Source organism: Cordyceps javanica, chromosome 1, assembly GCF_051103115.1.
Source record: "Cordyceps javanica chromosome 1, complete sequence".
Classification (NCBI taxonomy): domain Eukaryota; kingdom Fungi; phylum Ascomycota; class Sordariomycetes; order Hypocreales; family Cordycipitaceae; genus Cordyceps; species Cordyceps javanica.
In genome coordinates this window covers 4,365,897-4,385,636 of record NC_139295.1, presented here as the reverse complement: position 1 = coordinate 4,385,636, position 19,740 = coordinate 4,365,897, and the positions used below count along the sequence as shown (strand labels likewise).

Genomic DNA, 19,740 nt, shown 5'->3' with positions numbered 1-19,740 from the left:
GTCGCAGATTTACTCGAGTACGAAACGGCTTGTAGCTTTTGGTCCTTTCAGATGTTTTAATCATTTTTCCAATGTCTAGAATCTTTACTATTCTCTTCTCTTGGCTAGAATGGCTCCAGTGGCTCTGATCATCTGACTACGGCTGAGCGCCATTCTCTCGGCGCCTAGCTTGAAGCTATGAGGCTGAACTCTATGTATCAGCTGAAGCGCCTTGTCGAAGACTTGGACTGGGCATAAATAAGCAATTTTATCCAAGAACATGATTTTGTCACAAATCGAGGAATAAAACTGTCCTGAAACGGTATTTTTATTGCATTAAAAACACTGAATATTCAAACTCGCAAAGTGGTATCAAAGTGCTTGTCGGCCATAGCTTGGCAGAGCAATCCCAGTCTATATCATAGCATAATCCCTCCACCGCTTAGATTCCATGGGCCCAATTAAGTCGTGCTGTCACTGCTCGGAGCCAAGCGATTATCAGCACATTTTGTCGCAGACATCTCCATCGGTTACTGCTGCTGATGGTGCTGGGGTGCGACCTGGCTGGGGTCATGAGGATACTGCTGCGGTGGCTGCTGGTACTCGGTGGCGACCTGGGGAGCCTGGTACTGGCCCTGAGCCTCGGCAGGCTGCTGAGGATACTGAGGATAGGCCTGCTGCTGCTGCTGCTGCTGCTGGGCGTCGTATTGAGGTTGCGCGTATTGCTGGGGCTGAGCCTGCTGAGCCTGCTGGGGCTGCTGGCCCTGGACCTTTTGCTCCTCCATGTTGTGACCGGGACTGACAGTGCTCGAAGAGCCGAGAGTGAAGCGGCCGTCCTTGCGACCCTTCAGGAAGTTGAGAATGGTCCAGACAAGGGTGACAATAAAGAGAAGCCTATGAGTGAGTGTAAGTACGAGATCACGTAATGGCGGTGGCGGTGCAGCGCAACTCACCAGATAAAAGCACCAATAGCGGCGACACCAGCGAGAAGGCCGCCCAGGGTCTGCCAGGTCATGGCGCGGCGCTCGATGGAACGCTTCCGGTAGTTGTAGCAGATGCCGTCGTAGCAGAACTGGCCGTGGCCGTTGCCGTTGCTGATTCTTCCGCCGCCAATGTTTCCGAGAGCGGCGCGGCGAGCGGCGTTGAGGGCCCAGGCAGACAGCCAGATGATGCACATGTAAGCATCGAGGACGATGACGGCGTAGATGGTGTAAAAGGCATTGATGGCAGGAACCTTTTCGGTAGCGACAATGTAGGCGACGATGACCCAGGTGAATACAGCCTAAGGGAGCGTGTTAGTGGACGGTGCTTGAGCAGAAAGCTCGCGAGGTCACGTACGGCGGCAATGGCGAGACTGGGAGCGTCAAAGAGCGCATAATCGGACCAAGCAGCGGCCATTCCAAGAACAACAATCGACAGGACAACCTGTGCAATTCGGATACCCAACACCCACAGAGGGGTGACGAGCGTCTTCTGGGGATTCACAGCGCGACTATCCATGATGAGTTGTAGGATCAAAATGGTCGACGCAAATTAAATGTTAGATAGGTGATATTTTTTGTTCAGTAAGAAGGGAATAGGTAGCTTCAAGGCTTGGGTATCTTGGGAAATGAGATGGAAAAAGAACGGACTGTGTTGAGGGAGGGACGAGCAGCTGAGCTTCTCAGTAGGCGGAGCTGAGATCTTCTTATATAAAGAGACGGTCAAGCTTGCTCTATAACCAGCAGGGCTTATTACTTTGGAATAAAAACAGAAAAAAATCATCTGTGCGAGAGCGGAGCTCCCCAGCAGCTGTTTCTCTCCCCTCCCCATGTCTCTCATCTAGCCAAAGCTGCCCCCCCGTCGTGTAAGCCCAAGGCTGAATTTTACCCGGATGGCAGCTCAGCGGCTGCCGGCAGGGTATCCACGACTCGTAAGTAGCTGGCACCCTTTTGCTCGATGGAACCCCCCCCTTTCAAAGCCTGTGAGCCCCTGCAAAGAAGCCCCGTTCAGCCGCACTGGGGCCCGTTGAGCAGTGCTTCTGGGATAAAGGGGACGCTGTGTGGGTTTCGCCCTGCCTCTCACAGACGGCCATGCGAGTTGGCTTGCGCGCTAACAGCTCAGCTAAAACGCTGCTTGGCTCATCGTCTGGTAGAGTATGAAAGGCTAGCGCAAGCTACGGCGCAGCTCTAGTCCCCCCCTTCACGCCCTACGTCATGTGCCTTTCCGTAGGGTGGCTGTTAATTGCTGAGACTGCTCCTGTAACATGGCTTGATTTCGACCAGTGAGCGGGGAACTCACTCTAGTTGCTCGCTAAACTGTCTTTTTAGGTTGAGGACTTGGCATCGAATCGAGGCAAGGATGGTTCGAATGGCAGGAACTGAAGAGTTGGCCCCTTCCATTGGAGTCAAGTTGGGAAGCTCTGACGAACGATGCATTGCCCCTGTCTGCGAGCGAGATGCATATTGCAAGTCAAAAGCCACTTGCAAGATCTCGGGGCTTCCACACAGTGTTGAAACGACGATCATGCGCATAACATCGGGAATGGGGCTCCGAGCAGCAGTCATGATGTCGTGCTGGTGGAAATGATGGTCAGATGATATCGGTAGTAGTTATGCTCCAAGCTTGCCGCCGGTGCCCGAAGCTATCCAGGTGTAAGTGACGTACGGTATGCTTCGTATGGCGGATGAACCAGAACAGGTACTGTAATCAATTCAATGCGAAGCAGTTGGCCTTGGGTGGAAGCTGCTAATGGCTACTGGTAACTGATGAGATGCATTTCAAGTCTTTCCCAGTGTGGTGTACCGCCTTTGCGAGATGTCTATTTTCACCACCCTCGCAGTTTGCTTGCCTAGCGGACTCTGGGCCCGACTGATTAGGGCACTCGTACTTCTGCTCCGGGCGCAGGACCGCAGAATCACGCTTCCGGCTCGGCACATCGTCTTTCGATTGAATCAGGCAACTTTGCCAATTTCGTGGCTGCGCTAGCCACCTGTGAGCCTTGTCAGTGCCGAACCCGACAGCGAGGCTGTGTGCTTTTACACAGGCGACGGATGCAGGTGGCTGCATGAGCGATGAAACGGCGTCGGAGGCCGCTATTTCCACGACATGTTCCTTTTTCAGAAACAATGGTAATCTCACATGGTTCTCGCTTCTTTTCTTTGTGGAATTTGCAGCGTCTGGTGGTACGGAGGCGAGATCGGCGCTTGTTAGCTGTCGGGCTCGTTGCCCTTTTCTGCCTGGCCCTCTGTGGAGCTGTCACGATGCTGCCCATTAAAATTGGGCTTGATACTCAGCCGCACTTGTTATTATTCTGCTTCAATGATGTGTTGTGTGAGTCGATATTACTTATTGGCCAATTGGAAACTGGGCAATTTCTGTCGAATGGTACAAAATGGCCAGTGTCCTGCAGTGCTTCCTTATCAGTACCAGGATATCCGACCGTGAGTCTTTGCAGCCCACGAATACACGATTTCGTGGCTAGCAAGTAAATCGGCCGTGCTTACAATGACCAACGTACAATCACTTTTGTACGTTGGGTTCAAAATCATGTTATGAACGGATGATTCAGCGATGACGAGCGTGCGGCAGCCTGATTTAGCTTGCGTGCTGGTCATGCCGGACGGAATACAGTACGGAACTCTGCAACACTGCGTCTCATTATCAAATTCATAGCAGACCGGATTTGTCGACACCTGCGAACCGGAAATCGTGCGCAACGCTCGCTATGCATGAGCAGGAGATGATATCCATTCGTATGGCGACGACTCCAAGACAGTTTGGACGGGCAGTAACTAGACATGAAGTTTCGTCACAAGGGCGACAAACCTTACATTACTCGAACCGTTTACCCGGCCAGACAAAAAAAAGCGTCTCGACGCAAAAACGATGGATCAGGGAATAAACACCAAATATCGTCTGTGGCTCATCTGTTTTCTGGGCCACTTGCATGCGTCAGCATGAACCACGCTGAGAAAGAGCCGTTCTATGAACCCGAATAAACATCGTTTGCACTTCAACTGCAAGCCATTTCAGATCAGTGATTACTGATAACCAATCTGTACTATTCGATTGTTGGCATGGTTGACGACAATGCCGACGACAATGCAACGGCGATCCGTCAAACTAAGTGGAAACTGGCGAAACGTGTGCGTTTTTTACTTTATAACTGCTTATTGCGTAAGGCGAGTCGTCAACTATACTTGCCAAGGTAAGTAGACCTCCTATACTTGAATAATCACACCATACGTTCCTTCTTCTCTTTCCAGATCGAGTTTTAGCTTTTGCCTGTACACACTACGCCGACTTATATGTCAGGCTGCCGTAGGGTCACGGTCTGGGCACCCGGATGGGCAATGGAAGTCTTCTGCGACAACAATCTCCATCAACAGGACCATCGCCTATCTCTCTTTTGATTCTACACAATCTGCTCACTGGTTGGGTCCACCAATCAAAACCTTGATCACCTGGCCCTCCCTGACCTTCTTGAACGCTTCCTCAGCCTGACCGAATTCCACAACCTCGGACACCAGCTTCTTGACGTCGACCTTGCCGCTTGCTACGAGCTCGATGGCCAGCTCGTAATCGCCAGGGCCGTATCGGAAGGAGCCCTTGGCTGTGACCTCCTTCAGGCACATGGCCATGATGGGGAAGGTAATGTCGGCCTTGCCCATGCCGCCCTGGACGTACGTGCCGCCCATGCGCACGGTATGGATGCTCGTCTGGATGGAGGGCTCCGCGCCGCTGGCGTCAATGACCACGTCGGCGCCCTCGCCCAGGCCCGCCGCCTCCTTGAGCGCGGCGGCGTTGTCCTCGGCCGAGACGCGCTGCGACGCGTACGTGTGCGTCGAGCAGAACGTCTTGGCGAGGTCGAGCTTGGACTGGACAATGTCGACGCTGACGACCTTTGTCGCGCCGTAGGCCCGGGCGACGGCGGCGCAGAGCAGGCCGACGGGGCCGGCGCCCATGACGACGACGGACTGGCCCGGCCCCACGCCCCCCTGCCTGACAATGTGCACGGCGACGGCGAGCGGCTCGATCAGCGCGCCCTCCTGCAGCGAGACCTGCTCCGGCAGCTTGTAGCAGAAGTCGGACGGCGCCGCCCACAGGCCCGTCAGCGTGCCGTGGTGCGGCGGCGTCGCGGCAAAGACCATGTCGGGGCAGAGGTTGTACTTGCCCGCGCGGCAGTGCTTGCAGCGGCGGCAGCCGTAGCCGGGCTCGAGGGCCACGCGGTCGCCGGGCTTGAGGTCCGCGACGGCGGAGCCCACCTCGACGACGGTACCCGAGGACTCGTGGCCGAGAACCATGGGCTCCTTGACGACGAAGTGACCAATGGCACCGTGCACGTAGTAGTGCACGTCGCTCCCGCAGATGCCAGTGTAGTTTACGGCTACCAGCACATTGTGAGGGTCTTGGATGCTGGGCTTGGGCTGCTCAACATAGGCCACGTCGAGCGGCTTATTGAGGATAAAGGATCGGTTCTGCTTCATTGTTAATATCTTTGCGAGATACTGTGCGAATGACTTTTAGCTCACGCTGAGGGTCTCCTTGTTTAATGTTTGGGTAGCCATGTTGATAGAGGGGGGAGAAAAGTCCGAATCACGGACTCTGTATTTCGGCACGACAGATGTTCGAAACAGACTGAGAGATGCCTCTACTGTCGAGGCCGCGTCGAATGGGTTTTAGGTACCAAAGTCGAATCCGAAATATTCTAGATTTCTCGCCCACAGAACTATTTTGCGATATCGAACTGCGACATCGCCACAGTGGGCGTCATGGTGATTTCTATGCCCCGCACTAGCTATACTTGCGGAGCTGTTGATGCGCACCAATAGCATCGTGTGAATCTTGGCTGCAGGACCAGCCCGATCACGGAGTCTTCCATCACTGATCTCCAGATGAGGGCATCAACATGCTAGGGAGGCACTTCCTGGCCTGGCTATTCCGCCGCACAAGCCATTGCTCGTGCGGCGTTGTGCCCGGCGGGGGAGCAATGCGCTCAGCAGCGAATCCACCCACACACAGGCCCGGCTGCGATGGCAGGCGTATAAAAGATTGGCATGATAGGTACATGTAGGTTTGAGACGGGAGATCAAAAAACTTTTTACTTGCCCCATAGTATGGATAGAAAAGCATCTCGGCGAAAGGCAGATTTAACTATCGGTCCGCCGGCATGTACCTCGCGACGCCAGCCACGGTTAACCCCTCCGTCTTATAAGCGAAGCCTGGGCATCTTTGCGGCGTCGGCGCTGCACGGTGAGACGGAGGGCAGCCAGGACCTGTCGCGGGGGGCTACGACCCGTTCCGCGACTACCTCGCGATTGCGGGAGTGCACGAGCTGCTAACGCGGAGCTCTTCCATAGCCACGAGCCGACGACGATTGCGCAGGTGCACGGGGCCGCCGCGGCCGGCGGCCTCCGACATTGCGCTCAGCTGCGACCTCGTCGTCGCAGATTATCAACAGCACGTTTGAGGCGCAGATTGGCGCGAGCCAACGCCTGGCGACCGTCTTTGACGGCATCACGAGGAACTCGCCAGAGGTAATCGCGTTTCAGGGTCTGGCCGCTGGGAACGGCTTCAAGGCGGCTGTGGCGGCTAGAGATGAACCCGGACGAACGTCAGCCTACAGAAAGGTGTGGAAGAGCTCTTTATAGGTAGGAGTGGCTGTTTTAGCGCTCGTCGCTCTGGGAAGTCTGAGTGATTAAGTCTTGTATCAAGAGTTGTTTTCGAAGAAAACCAAGTTTATTGTCCTAGTACTGTATATCCTAGTTGTTCAAAATCTCAAATTGCGCTCTCGAAATCAGGACAAAGAAAATACATGAATCCGTTCCCAATCCGTGTCCTTCTGTTGCAACCGCTCGTGGTGCACTCGGAAACCACGCACATATTTCATAAAGTGAGCCTGCTGGGCCGACACAGACGAGTGTCGGCGATGAGTGCTGTCCTGGGGGTACTCGTGGGTAATTTGAGGAGGACCAAGATGTTCGCGCATCTGGCTGGGGACGGCTGTGGTGGCATCAGGCTCGCCACTTGGATGCAATGTTAGCTTCTTGCGAGTGGTGGTTTGCGGCAAAGTGTCTGCAGACTTACGACGGGCTGGGAGACTTGCTGCTTCGACGGCTTTGCGTCGCGGCATCTTGCGCGGAGGCGCTGGACAGCTTCGAAGTGTCAATGGTCTGCTGGACAGGCATTTTGTTCACATTGAGTAACAATTCGGGAGATGTGGCGAACACAGGTGGTTTGTTGATGCAGTTGATAGAGTTGTTAGAGTTGTTCATGTCTGGTTGATACATCGACAATCGGGAGGCGAACGCAGGTGGTTTGATGCAGTTGATAGAGTCGTTAGAGTTGTTCATGTCTGGTTGATATGTCGAATGGAGCTGTTGTATCTACGTCGGCAAGGATGACCTTTATATATCTAGAGTCTCTGACTGTCCAAGGTGAGAGGACTTGTTGCCAAGAGCAATGCCCCTAGATGCCAGCGGAAGCCACCATTACCAACGCAATCGTTGAACACGTTTCTATCGTCATTGTGTGGAGATGCGCACCAAGCATCTCAGGGTATAGGTCCTCAGCTGCCGCCCTATCTCACAAGATTCGGTTCCAACGGAGAGACGGGGTGCTGGGTCCAGTTCTTGGCGTGTGGTGGCGGATGAAGTTTAACTTTTCTAGGCGAGCGCTTGATACGTTGGACGATGACGCAGGCCGAGAAAGATATATCCCATCCAATACCACCACTCGACTGAAGCATCGATACTGCCGAGCTCAAAATGACCCCCAAGGGTAATCGCAATCTTTCATCACCTCGGAACAGTACCGGCACTAGACCGCGCTGCAACGGGCCATCAACCCAGTGGTGCCTATCTCTTCACTAGAGAACGTGGAGAAGACATGACGTTCACCATGGTGGAACTGGAGAATGCTTCTCGGCGGCGCGCCAAGAATGTAAAAAGAAGTAGTCTGACAATAGTTTGAAGAGTGGATTTCTCTGCTATTCTTTTTGGTTCTGCTCAAAGGTTTGTGTCGGCAAAATGCCGGTGCACCGCCCGCATCCTTAGTCCTTGGCGCGGTGGCGGTGCGATGCGATTGCGTCAATGAAGCGAAGAGATGCCGGTGAGGCCGGGATCGGTGCAGTGTACCCGAATCGCACTATGGATCGGATGCTTGAAATCTGAAAAAAAAAATCCTTCAGATTGAGCGACTCATTTGTTTCCCCGCATCATGTTGCTATTGTAGCGCATGTGGTAGTGGAATGCGCATGTGAAATGCAGCGTTTGCTAGGCCGCATGTGTGTCTCGACATACTAAGCTGTCCTTTGCATCCGCACCAAACCCAGCACCACCAACACCACCCAACAGCATCGACCAAAGTTGTTCCTCATCGTCTTCCCGTTCTCACAGCTCGACCTCTTCTCGTGAAAACATAGCTGCAGACGGGCTTCCATCTCGTGCCCTGGTTGAAAGGCTGTAGCTCCACCAGGTGCTCAACAGTCAAGGGTAGCAGCAATCGCGGGTCCGGTTTGCATCATCACGTCTCCGCCCCCTTTGCCCAGAGAAGAGCCAGTCGCAGTGCCGCAAAACCCCAGTGCGCGATCGGTCGTCTGTCTCTACTGTCAGGTCTTCTTGTTCTGCGCAGTTGCTCATCTGTGCATTTTGAAGCCCCCATAGCGCTACCGGGCGCCCCTTCTTGATCCACACGCGGCCGTCAAAGTCCCGCCATACTCAGCCAAGCAGCCAAGCTTCCCTTTGCATCGGCCTGAGCACTGCCTCATGATTTCGCGCATCTCACAGGTGGCCCGACACCTCGCAGCTAATTCGACCCCAAACGCTTCACTTTCCATCTTGTCCCCGCGCTTGCGCCCCCATCTCGGCGGTATTGCAGCCATGGCTTCCGCCGCGGAGCGACAGCGTCGCACGATTCAGACGGCGGCCTGTCTCATAATTGGCGATGAGGTGCTTGGCGGAAAGGTGCGTCGAGTGTGTTGCTCGATAATACGAGTTTCTACTCAGGTCATTGGAAATTTTAACTGACTCTGGTTGTTGCAGACCGTAGATGTATGTGCTTGTACCTCGCGCATATATCCCTCGCTTACACCTTGATAGACAAATTCGGCGTACCTTGCTAAATGGTGTTTTCAACTCGGAGTTGTGCGTTGAACCGGATCAACTACTTGTAACACATCTTCTGACCCTATCTGTGTACAGCGATTGAAAAAGATTGAAGTTGTCGAGGATGACGAAGGCGACATCATTGATGCCGTTCGCCGTCTCAGCACCAACTATGACTTTGTCGTCACTAGGCAAGTAATTCAAGGAACACTTGCCGTCGAGCATTCATGCTAACAATTTCAAGTGGTGGTATCGGACCTACGTGAGCTCTTCGCGTTCACAACAGCACTGCTGCCCGTTCTAACTTGCTTAGCCACGATGACATCACCTACGAGTCTATCGCCAAAGCCTTTGACCTGCCCCTCAAACTTCACGATGAGGCGTTCAAGAAGATGAAGCTCCTTTCTAAGCCGCACCCTTCACAGCCCAACTTCAATTGGGAGGAAGACTCGCCGGATCTGCGCGCCAAACTGCGCATGGTGTATCTCCCTACGGACGAGTCGCGGCCTTTGAAGGATCAGTTCCTCTTCACTAGCGAGGAGCTTTGGGTGCCGGTTTCGGTAGTCAATGGCAATGTCCATATCCTGCCTGGAATACCCCGGCTTTGTACGTCATTGGAGTTCACCTTTGCCGAGACCAGAGGTGCAAGCTGACAATGAGAACGTTTTCACAGTCACAACATTGCTAGAGGGAATCAAGCCCCATATTCTCTCACGACTCGTCGATCCCGAGGGCAAGGGAAGCCACAGAGTCGTTATTCAGACACCCTATGCCGAGAGCAAAGTCGCCGGGTACCTGACCGACCTGGCAGGCCGTGTCGAGCCCAAGGGCGTCAAGGTGGGCAGCTACCCTCATTGGGACAGAAAGTACAACACCGTTACTCTGGTAGGAAAGTAAGTGTACTAGTTTAGTTGTCTCCTGTCGGTAGATGCGAGATCAGCGGCACTGACGCGATACCAGGGACCAAGCATTCTTGGAGAGCCTCGTGGATGAGGTGGTCAAGAACGTCGAAGGGAAGCGGGTATACAAGTCGGAAGACATTGAAGGCGGACCGCTCAGGGAAAGCAAGGCATAGAAAGCCAGTGAGGCGATCCGACTCAGATAACGGCCTAACATCCCAAAGGAGAACGAATCCCACGTGCTTCCTTCGGAGTTTTCATTCCATTTAGGGTAGGAACGCGTGTAAATCTACATACCACCTGCAAATATATAGTGCCGGACCGTGATGAATGTGATGAGGCTTGCATATTAACTACTGTATCGCTTGGCACGCCATTGGCTGCATGTACGGCCGGCTCAGGTACGATTTGCCTGCGGTTTTGCTGATTTGTACGCCGAACATGCTGGCGGCGTACTGCGACCATACTTACGATTGCCACGTTTATTAGGCCGCGAGCCTGCCCATTTTCGCACAGGCGAGGCGCACGCGGACTACCGGGCAACAAGTTCTTTTACGCTGATGGGTGATCGCGCATGATGCAGGCCATCTGCACACTGCACGTACCTCGGGTCGGCTCGTGGCCGTCGCCCGCCGCGGCGCGCCCCCGTCTTGCTTTGTTGCCCGTCCTCGGCAGCAGGAACAATGCAGCGCCTGACGTGCCTGTTAGGCAGACCTGCAGAGTAGCAGCGGCGGTGTGTGGCCATTTCTGTTCATTTTCATCCCAACACTCGGAGAAGCAGGTCCTATCCAGAGAGAGAGAGAGACGGAGAAGAGAAAAAGCAAACACTCAACTCCTGCGTCGTCGTCGTTCTGGACCACGGCGAGGATGTCTGGGTGTGTGATCGCCGGACGAGCGGCAGCAAATAGAAGCGGTGAACCATTGCAATTATAGCTTCTCCTGTTATAAGAGGATACCAAACATTAGGTCGTGGAGCAAACCGTCTGGCCGACTATAACCATCACATCATTATTGCCGCGGTTCGTGGCGCTCAGACGGGTTTGCCTGCGGGCCGAGCTGGCTGGTGCTGAGGATGACGCGCTGAGAACGGTGCTGGACAACTGCTGCACACCGGGAGCTTTTGCTGCCGCCACTCGGGAGCCGAAAAAGGGAGTCGAAAATTCCGTCTTTTTGTACGATTTTAACCATGTCTACTAGTTTAATCAGCTCCGTGGATGAATTTATCCCACCCTACTCGGCAGGACGCGGGAAACCCCCCCCTCTCCCTCTCCCATAGCAAAACGCGAGGAAACGAAACAATGAGGAACAGCGCACGCACGGCTACCAGTAGGTTTCCCATGACTACTTACGGAATCCTGACTTTGGCGGCTAGGAAACAGATTGACTAGTTCGGAATCAGAGGCCAAGCCAGCCAGCCACAAGTGTCCAGGGTCCGTGGTCACCCCTGGGATCCTGACCCGCACCAACGAATTCTAGAATATTTCGTCAGCGAGTCCAACATGCACGCTGGTCTCTGGCGTCGCATCAAATTTCCCGGACTCAACCGCACATTTGGCAACCGATCTTCCCATTGGACTAGGGGGACCCCCTCCCTCCCTCCCCTGCCCCCTGGCCGGTGGGCAAAAGTGTTGGCCAGTGCAGAGGAGGAGAGGAGAGGAGAGAGGGGGGCGCAGAGAGACAGCGTGATAGTCCTTGGAGAGTTGCATCGGGATGGGAATAGTCTTGGTTTCCTTTGTTAATGAAGAAGAGATTGAGTACCGTGCTGTGATGATTCGGAAGACGATGTGGGTTCTTTGTTACCAAAGCGCAAAATGGAATGGACGGAAACCACCTTTACGGCAAGGGCCGAATTTGAATCGCTGCCCGAGATCGTGCAGTGGGTTCCGGTTCCCCCTAAAGTTTTTATTTCTCGTGTGCATGTACATCATGCATTGAGCGGAAAACCCACAACTAAGTAGATGGCATGCATCTGCAGGCACAGTGCCTGCAGAATTAATCCCACCGATCCTTGCATTGTGGATTGTGGTGAAGATGTCAACAACACTGACGGGCGGCTTGCTGGGATGAAGACACAAAAAGAAACATGTCTATGTATGGCCATTTTGCACATTGCACTACAATGCGACTAACGTAGATTAATTAATACGAGCCCCCTTGTATCAGTAAATGAAGAATGCACTGGTAGGACGCTGGCAAGGAGGTGACGGCTTCCGCTGCCGGCCAACGAGAGCAAAGTTGGTTACTTTAGCTCGTGAACGATGGTGCAGAACCGTCTCCGCCGAGCAATGGTTCTGCCCCGGGATCCAATATGGTTCTATCAGCCCATTTGCATCCTAATAACTAGTTAATGCGATGGAGAGAGGGGGGTGACGCCGCCAGTGGACTCGCGGGCGCGCCATGAACACCGCGAGGCTGAAGCGGCGGCAAGCAAATCTGGACGTGTTGTTGCTCTGCGCTATTTACGAGCTGATCAATAACTAAGTCCATTGTTCGTTCGCCCGAACCCTTGACTGCCGGGCCCCCGGGGAAGGCAAAAGCCTTGCTACCCAGTAATAACGGCTGCCCGATAGCCTGCTGCAGGCTTTTTCCTGGTCACCCAACTGTGGGGGTTATGTATGCATTTAGATGGGTATGAAATTGGATGGTGACGGCAATGACGCTTTCTGGAAGAGCTATGGGCCATAGTTGACCTGTGTGTTTACTCTCTCTCTCTCTCTCTCTCTACTGAGTACTCCGTATGATATTTTTATTTTTATTTGTATTTTCATTCTTCTCAATTTTTCCCCTCTCTCTGGGCTGACCCTAAAACAGGGGACTGGGACCCTGGCTCAAGATAAGGGGAAACCAAGGTAAAGAGAGAAAGAGAAAGAGAGAGAAAGCGTGCGTGCACGGTAGGGACTTGAAGATATCTTGCAAAGACTTGACGCGCACAGCCCGTGTTTCTGCCGAAGCAGAGAAAGCTGTGCGACTTTTTTTTTTTTTCTGGCTTGTCGAAATGTATAAATTTGGATCGAATATCGCATACTTGGGTATTACGACGAATCGTTCTATGGTGCACGGGACAAGCAGCGCACCGGCCGCACAGTGCCGAGGAAGTAAAAGAATCAACAGAACAAAAGAGGGATGCGCCAAAAAAAAAAGAAGAGAATAATGAAAAGAAGAGGGAGAGAGAGAGAGAGAGAACCGTTTGGGCCAAGACAATGCAAGTCTGTCCAGGACAACACGTTTGTCACAGTCCCCCATGTGGCTTCATCCCAGACATGGTAAGTGACATTGGCCAGAAAGTCTCAGGACAAGGAGACATGTGGCGGCGGCGACTTGGAACCGTGAGGGCGTTGTGGCGGCGCGCCCATGACGGCGAGACGAGTGCAATGTACTCCGTAAGGACTCCGTACAGAGTACTGATACGAGGGAGAGAACCTGCTTTTCAGCCTTTTCTTTTTTTTTCTTGCTGAGGGCTTTTGTTCTTGTTTTCCATGTTCTTTTTTTATTCTAGGGGTCGCGCAGATGGACGCCTGGCTTACATGGGACGGAGAGGAAGCAAACTATACAAACTGATATGGTGCCACATGCAACACCAAAAAAAGCAAGAAAGTTTGGACAATGAATAGAGTGTTTTGTGTCACAACTTGGTCAATGGTTGGTGGCAAACGCCTCCCCCCCCCCCAAAAAGAAGAAGAAAAAAAGAAAGGAAGAAAAGCTGGCAAATGATGACGACCCTGGTCACCGAGCGAAACAGTGGCGCACCGCAGCCGGTGAAGGGATACAGCAAAGACGGCCTTGCGGATAACTTACACTAAGTACTTACCGGCACTCCATACTGGTATACGGTGGTTGAGTCGTTGACGAGACTGTTGGGCATCGGTGTACTTAGTACTGACAGGGCTCTGAGAGTGATGGAGATTATATGTTACAAGTCATGGTACTCCAGGAACTGGGTGAACTGACTGATGGCGCCGAGGACCTTCTTGGCCGAGCGAATGGCGGAGACGTCGCAACCATTGTGGCTCGAGGCTGACCCTCCCCAGAGATTGCTTCTCTAGGGTGGCATGGTGGGATAGAGGGGCCGGGGGGAGCAGGGGAGCAGGGGAGCAGGGGAGGTCGGCACAGCCTAAAACGCAACTCATTTGTGCATGGGGTGTGGTGGCCCTGTACTCCGTACTGCGGCACAGACACAGGACGAAGTTTTTGCTGCCGGATGGGCAGTTTTTGTATTAGAGTCAAGGAACGGACCCGAGATCTTGTACCGAGTACGACTGGAATAAGGGAGAAGAGGGGTTTAGGTACGGCAAGAGCTGAATAGGGTGGAAACAGATTATTAAACAGAGCAAGGCAGAACTAGGAGAGAAGGTTTGCGGCTGCAGTCGTACCAGTCGCAGAGAGAGCAAGAGTAAGTACGGAGTACGGATACCAGTAAGAGAGACAGAGAGAGCAAGAAAGAGAAAGGGCCAGGGATCGAGAGACTGAGAGAGAGTATCCGGCCCGCCGATGGGTTTCGGGAGCAATTGATCCATACTTACTTATTAGCTTTGACTCGGTGGAATGAGATGATGCGGGCGGCACGGATACTTGGACGGAAAGCAACACGATGGGCCAATGCAAGTGGGAACAGAAAGCAGTCACGAAACGAACAAGAGGAAGAGATGCGAGGTAAGTATTGTGTGAGGTGTATGTATATATAGACTATAGTGTACATAGTACGGAGTACAAAAAGTGCAAGCATGCGTACAGAGTACAGAGTACAAGAGGTTGGCAATACCGATATGACGATGCCACATGGCACAATTAAGCATCGCACGCACGTTGGTGACCAGGTCCTAATTTAGCAGCAGTGGAAGAAGCAAAGAAGGAGGAGAAAGGAAAAAGGAAAAAAAGAAAGGATGCAGAAGAAGCCTGGGGCCGCAAAGACGGAGTAGATGCGCGGGGCCTGAAAAAGCAAGGTTACCTGTTTCCTAAAACGGGGTGAGCGCCGATCGGGAACGGGGGGGCTACTGGGGAGTGAAAATGAAACAAAGAGAGAGAGAGAGGAGAAAAAAAAAGAAAAAAAAAAGAATGAAAAAAAAAAGGAGTACAATGGGATCGTCATTACTGGTAGCGTTGGAGCATGGAGCAATAAGTTGGTCAATTAAGATTTTCTTTTGCCTTTTTTTCATTTTTGGGGGGCGGCAGGGCCGCGGAATGGTTGATTTTTTTTTGGTATGTGTCTGCAGAGTACCTCTGGAGTTGCGGGCGATGCAGGCGAAAAAGCAGGTACCTCCCAGACGGACAGACGGACGCGACAACGCTCGGCCCCACTGGCCGGCGGGCGGTGGATGGGTGGGCGGGCATCATGGCGAGAATGGGCTTGCAGGTAAACTAATCTGTAAGTAGTTTGGGGGGGCGTTCAAGAGTGGTGGTGGTGGTGGTAAGTACTGAGTAGTGGTGGCGGCGGCGGCGGCAACAACGACGACGACGACTAACGGCCGTGGGAACGAGGGAAGCGAAAAAGCCGTGAGAATGAAACGGGGGGTCGGACGGTTGGGTGTGTGATGATGCGCAAAGGCATGAAAATCAAAGAGTGAGCGAGTAAGTGAGTGAGTGATTGAGTGAGTAAGTGAGTGGGTGAGTGAGAGTCAGTAAGAATCAGCGAGAGTGAGTGAGCGAGTGAGTGAGAGAGCGAGCGAGGCGATTGAGGCGAGCGAATGCGGCGAAAATGGCTAGGCGAGGCGATACGAGAAAGTAGAATGCAAAATGCAAAAATGCGGGTTGAGAGTATAAAACAAAACAAAGCAAAATATGACAAATAGTAATAATACCAAGAGGAGGAAAGGAAAAAAAAAGAAAGTTTACGAGCTCTTGTTCAACATCAAGATGAGAGCAAACTTGTACTCGCAAGGCTACCAGCAATTTGGTTCTGGTCCTGGACTTGGTACTGATACGGATAGGTACCCACAAACCCGCCTGAATGGGTCATGGTGGTGAAGAAGAAGAAACAACGCCCCTCTCAAGAGAAAACAAAAAGATGAAAAAAAAAAATAGAAAAAAAAATAGAAAAAAAAAATAGAAAAAAAAAGGGTTTTCTTGTTAGTGTGCACCCCTGAGCGAGCCAACCACCCCAGACTTTATTGCTTGTTGCTTATTCCTGTCGGCCGTCAACTTGAAGCCATTGCGAATTTTTCTTTACAAAAAAAGGCCAAAAAAAAGAGAAAGAGAAAAGATGCCCACTCTTTCAGTTCCGCGATATCCACCACCTGTCAAGAGGAAAGGATCATGACAGACGGGGTGGTGGTGTGCTGCAAAAAGTCCAAGTGGTGGTGTGGTGTGGTGTGGTTGTGTGGGTTTTGGGCGGGTGCCTTGCTTCACTGAAACTGGCAACAAGGTCGTGGCCTGCACGTCTGTTTAATGGAAGGAGGAGAAGGAGGCGGCGGCGCGCGCCAGAGGACCCCTAAGTACCTAAGGTTTGGGACTACTTACTTTGGTCCCCCAACGTAGGCTACTTACTCAGTAGTAGGCTAGTTGGTCAAGTTCTTGCCCGCCGCCAAGAAATGTTTATGGGCTAATTCGGGCTATTACAGTCGGGGGGCAAGGCCGCTGAGACCACTGTAGCCGATAAGTACTAAGGTACCTTACTTAGTGCTCAGTAGGCGGCTAGGTGTATTATACCGATCAATCAGCCTTGTTTAGGCCAACTATTTTATCAGCAAGTAACGAGCTGGCAGCACTCTGTAATCTGCAAGGACACCCACTCACCCACACATACACACCAACAAACATGCAGAAACAGCCCTGTCCATCCCTTCTGCCCCCCAGACAAGCCCAGACAAGCCCAGACAGGGCAAGATACCTAGGTGCATACCTACCTAGGTACTAACCCTAAGTAGGTAGGCAGCCCAAGCAACCTATCCGAGTCCCTTGCCTCCCGGCCTTTCCCCTATGATCCAGTGGCCCGGGCACTAGCAAAACCCCACTGGATCAGTGTGGCCGGCCTGCTCAGCACCTGCCCAAGTACTTGTTTGAGAGGTACTTGCTGGTACCTACTTACCCGGCTTGTAGCGTCCACCTTGTCTACCTTACTTACTTACATGCTTACCTATCTACTTACTTGGACCTCGCTCAAGCCCCTTCCAAAGTGCCTGCGGAGTAGCTAGGTAATACGTGATTCCTAGGTACCTGACGGACCGTACGAAGGCTACCTCGAATGCAGATTACCCGCCTGTCCTTTTTTACATACCCTTCCCTCCTCCACCAAAGTAGGTAGGTAGGTAACAAGGTTCAGGTACAAAGTAGGTACCAGCCTCCTCTCAAGTACCTGCAGGTTAGGCATGAACCAGCTGCCAGCCAAAGAACTCTCATTCGTACTTACCTAGCGCTCCCCTGAAAACCCCCCCTTCTCAACTGCCACCACCCTCTGTACCTTGTTGTGCTTGCCTGCCACCTTGCTGCCACCTTGCTGGTAGTCGCTGTTAGGTACCTACCTACCTTACGTGCTGCAGGGCCATCGCTCACTTCAGTAGGTACTCCGTACTGAGTATCCGTAGCTTAGTAGCTTGACTCTGCCCTACCTGTCAGTACTTGGTACCTACAAACAACACCCCCCCCCCCCCTTCTCCCCTCCCCTCACTGCCGCTCCTTGTTCCTCCTCCCATTAGTACTGCCGCCTCTCGTCCCTCCCAATCCTTCAACAACCACTTTTTTTTCCCCTTCTCTTCCCTTTCTCCTTGTTTTATCCTCTTTCCCCCCTTCAATTCCCTGAACCCCCCCTCCCCCATCCAGCGCCATTTCAATCACACATCGCCTGTTTCTCGTCTTTTCCCTCCTTCTTCTTTTGCACCCATCCTTTTCCGCGGCGCCTCACCTCCCTCCCTCCCTCCTCTCTCCCGAATTGAAGTCTCCGACGCACTCAATCGAAAATCGCCTCGGAAACCCCGTCCACCACGTTTCCGCCTCTTCCAATCCCATACCTCCACGAGTCAATTTCTATTTGCCCGACGACTCCACGATCATTCGCGACCCGCAACAGCTTGTCCTTATCGTATAATCCTTCAACTCGGTCATCACACGCCCGGTCGCTGCAATGGCTACCTCTACAAAGGTGCGATTCTTTTTTTCGTTTGCGCTTCATCGCTTTCTTCCATCTCTGTCCATCGCTATTCATCTCTCTCGCGCGCGCCCTCTTTCGCTATGCTACCCGCCACCCCTCCCCTCTGCTCTGGCCCGCCGTCTCTGCATCGCCACCTTGCCGCCATCATCCAGCCAGCCGTTGAGCCAGCCGCTTGCCCGTTACTAACCGTGAACCCTCCTTGTAGTTTATGCGAGAGTACAAGCTCGTCGTTGTCGGTGGCGGTGGCGTTGGTAAATCTTGCCTCACCATTCAATTGATTCAGAGCCACTTCGTCGACGAATACGATCCTACCATTGAAGGTAAGCCCCAAACTTGCCTCCCATCTCCGCGAAATCCCCCCACCTCTCGCCACTCTTTCTGCCATCCATTTCTCGTCGCGTTAACCAGCCGCTCTCACCAGATTCTTATCGCAAGCAGTGTGTCATTGACGATGAGGTCGCCCTTCTCGATGTCCTCGATACCGCTGGCCAAGAAGAGTACAGCGCCATGCGAGAGCAGTACATGCGCACAGGCGAGGGCTTTCTTCTTGTCTACTCCATCACCTCCCGCCAGAGCTTCGAGGAAATCACCACATTCCAGCAACAAATCTTGAGAGTCAAGGACAAGGACTACTTCCCCATGGTTGTCGTCGGCAACAAGTGCGATCTTGAAGGCGAGCGCGAAGTTTTTAGACATGGTGGGTTTTGCACCGCACCCTTCCCCTTCTCTTGCCTCCTCCAATACCCCTTCCTCGTTCGCTGACACGCTCGCGCCAAATCTAGAGGGTGAGGCACTGGCTAGATCCTTCAACTGCAAGTTCATCGAGACCTCCGCCAAATCGAGAATCAACGTCGACCAGGCCTTCTACGACATTGTCCGTGAGATTCGCCGCTTCAACCGCGAAATGCAAGGATACTCCACAGGCAGCGGCGGTGGCTCCGGCCTCAACGGCCCCCCCAAGCAGATGGACATGGATGACGGCGGAAGAGAGGCTGGCTGCTGCGCCAAGTGCGTCATCATGTGAGGAATCCGACTCTTCGACGAGCGGCGGTCACAGTGAGGATACCGCACGACACGACTTCGCAAACGAGACGCCTCGCAGCCTTACGATGAAGTGGATGGAAAAAAAAGAAAAAAGAAGATTGCAGCAATGCCCCATGCCCACAGCAACCACCTCGTGCTGTGCTTGGTGGCAATGATGTGTGGTTGCACCACGAACACAGCGATTCATTAGCATCGGATGGGGAGTCGGACTCTTTACTCGGCCAAAACCCGGCCCTTTTTATTACTTGTTTTTATTCCCCCCTCCCCTCAACGTGGCCATTTTATTTTGAACCAGCGAACTCGCACACGGCATATTTCGTCATCAGTTCAGATGGATCAGGGAGATGACGACCTCGAACCCTATCTTGCGGATCGCATCTCGAAGGCGTGCCACACAAACGGCTTGGATCTGCTAGTGGAAATTCATCAAAACCCTACAAAGACAAAGAAACGACAAAATTTGGCCTTTTTGCACAATCAGAGCTTTCCACCTGGACCTAACGAGCGGAGAGAAATGAACAGACAATGGGGCAACTTTGGCAATGCATTATGGGTCGACTCCGGATTGTGCTATCATCTCGAAAACGGTCTTGGACGCCCCTACACGCAAAGCTCTATTTCTCTCAACCCCGATTTCCCCTTTTCTTCAGTA

General features: G+C 52.8%; 5 protein-coding genes across 5 annotated transcripts; 2 read left to right on the top strand and 3 right to left on the bottom strand.

The window, feature by feature from the left end:
• Positions 1–509: 509 nt before the first annotated feature.
• V2A60_001308 (MARVEL domain-containing protein) lies at positions 510–1,479 on the bottom strand (the record flags this gene model as incomplete). The annotated part of the gene is made up of 3 exons (XM_083252669.1): positions 510–873; positions 933–1,261; positions 1,318–1,479. 3 exons carry the CDS (start codon positions 1,477–1,479, stop codon positions 510–512), a joined length of 855 nt encoding a protein of 284 aa, XP_083108795.1.
• A 2,909-nt stretch (positions 1,480–4,388) lies between these two features.
• Positions 4,389–5,528, bottom strand: V2A60_001307 (chaperonin 10-like protein; the record flags this gene model as incomplete). Its single annotated transcript, XM_083252668.1, has 2 exons — positions 4,389–5,438; positions 5,493–5,528. The coding sequence occupies 2 exons, from the start codon at positions 5,526–5,528 to the stop codon at positions 4,389–4,391; spliced, it is 1,086 nt and encodes a 361-aa protein (XP_083108794.1).
• A 739-nt stretch (positions 5,529–6,267) lies between these two features.
• On the bottom strand, positions 6,268–7,148 carry V2A60_001306 (uncharacterized protein; the record flags this gene model as incomplete). The annotated part of the gene is made up of 3 exons (XM_083252667.1): positions 6,268–6,390; positions 6,842–6,986; positions 7,048–7,148. The coding sequence occupies 3 exons, from the start codon at positions 7,146–7,148 to the stop codon at positions 6,268–6,270; spliced, it is 369 nt and encodes a 122-aa protein (XP_083108793.1).
• Positions 7,149–8,840: 1,692 nt separating this feature from the next.
• V2A60_001305 (flavin adenine dinucleotide pyrophosphatase) lies at positions 8,841–10,140 on the top strand (the record flags this gene model as incomplete). The annotated part of the gene is made up of 8 exons (XM_083252666.1): positions 8,841–8,924; positions 9,003–9,011; positions 9,060–9,104; positions 9,162–9,256; positions 9,310–9,327; positions 9,379–9,671; positions 9,739–9,958; positions 10,026–10,140. 8 exons carry the CDS (start codon positions 8,841–8,843, stop codon positions 10,138–10,140), a joined length of 879 nt encoding a protein of 292 aa, XP_083108792.1.
• Positions 10,141–18,017: 7,877 nt separating this feature from the next.
• V2A60_001304 (ras family-domain-containing protein) lies at positions 18,018–19,068 on the top strand (the record flags this gene model as incomplete). The annotated part of the gene is made up of 4 exons (XM_083252665.1): positions 18,018–18,035; positions 18,250–18,364; positions 18,466–18,741; positions 18,827–19,068. The coding sequence occupies 4 exons, from the start codon at positions 18,018–18,020 to the stop codon at positions 19,066–19,068; spliced, it is 651 nt and encodes a 216-aa protein (XP_083108791.1).
• Positions 19,069–19,740: the final 672 nt, after the last annotated feature.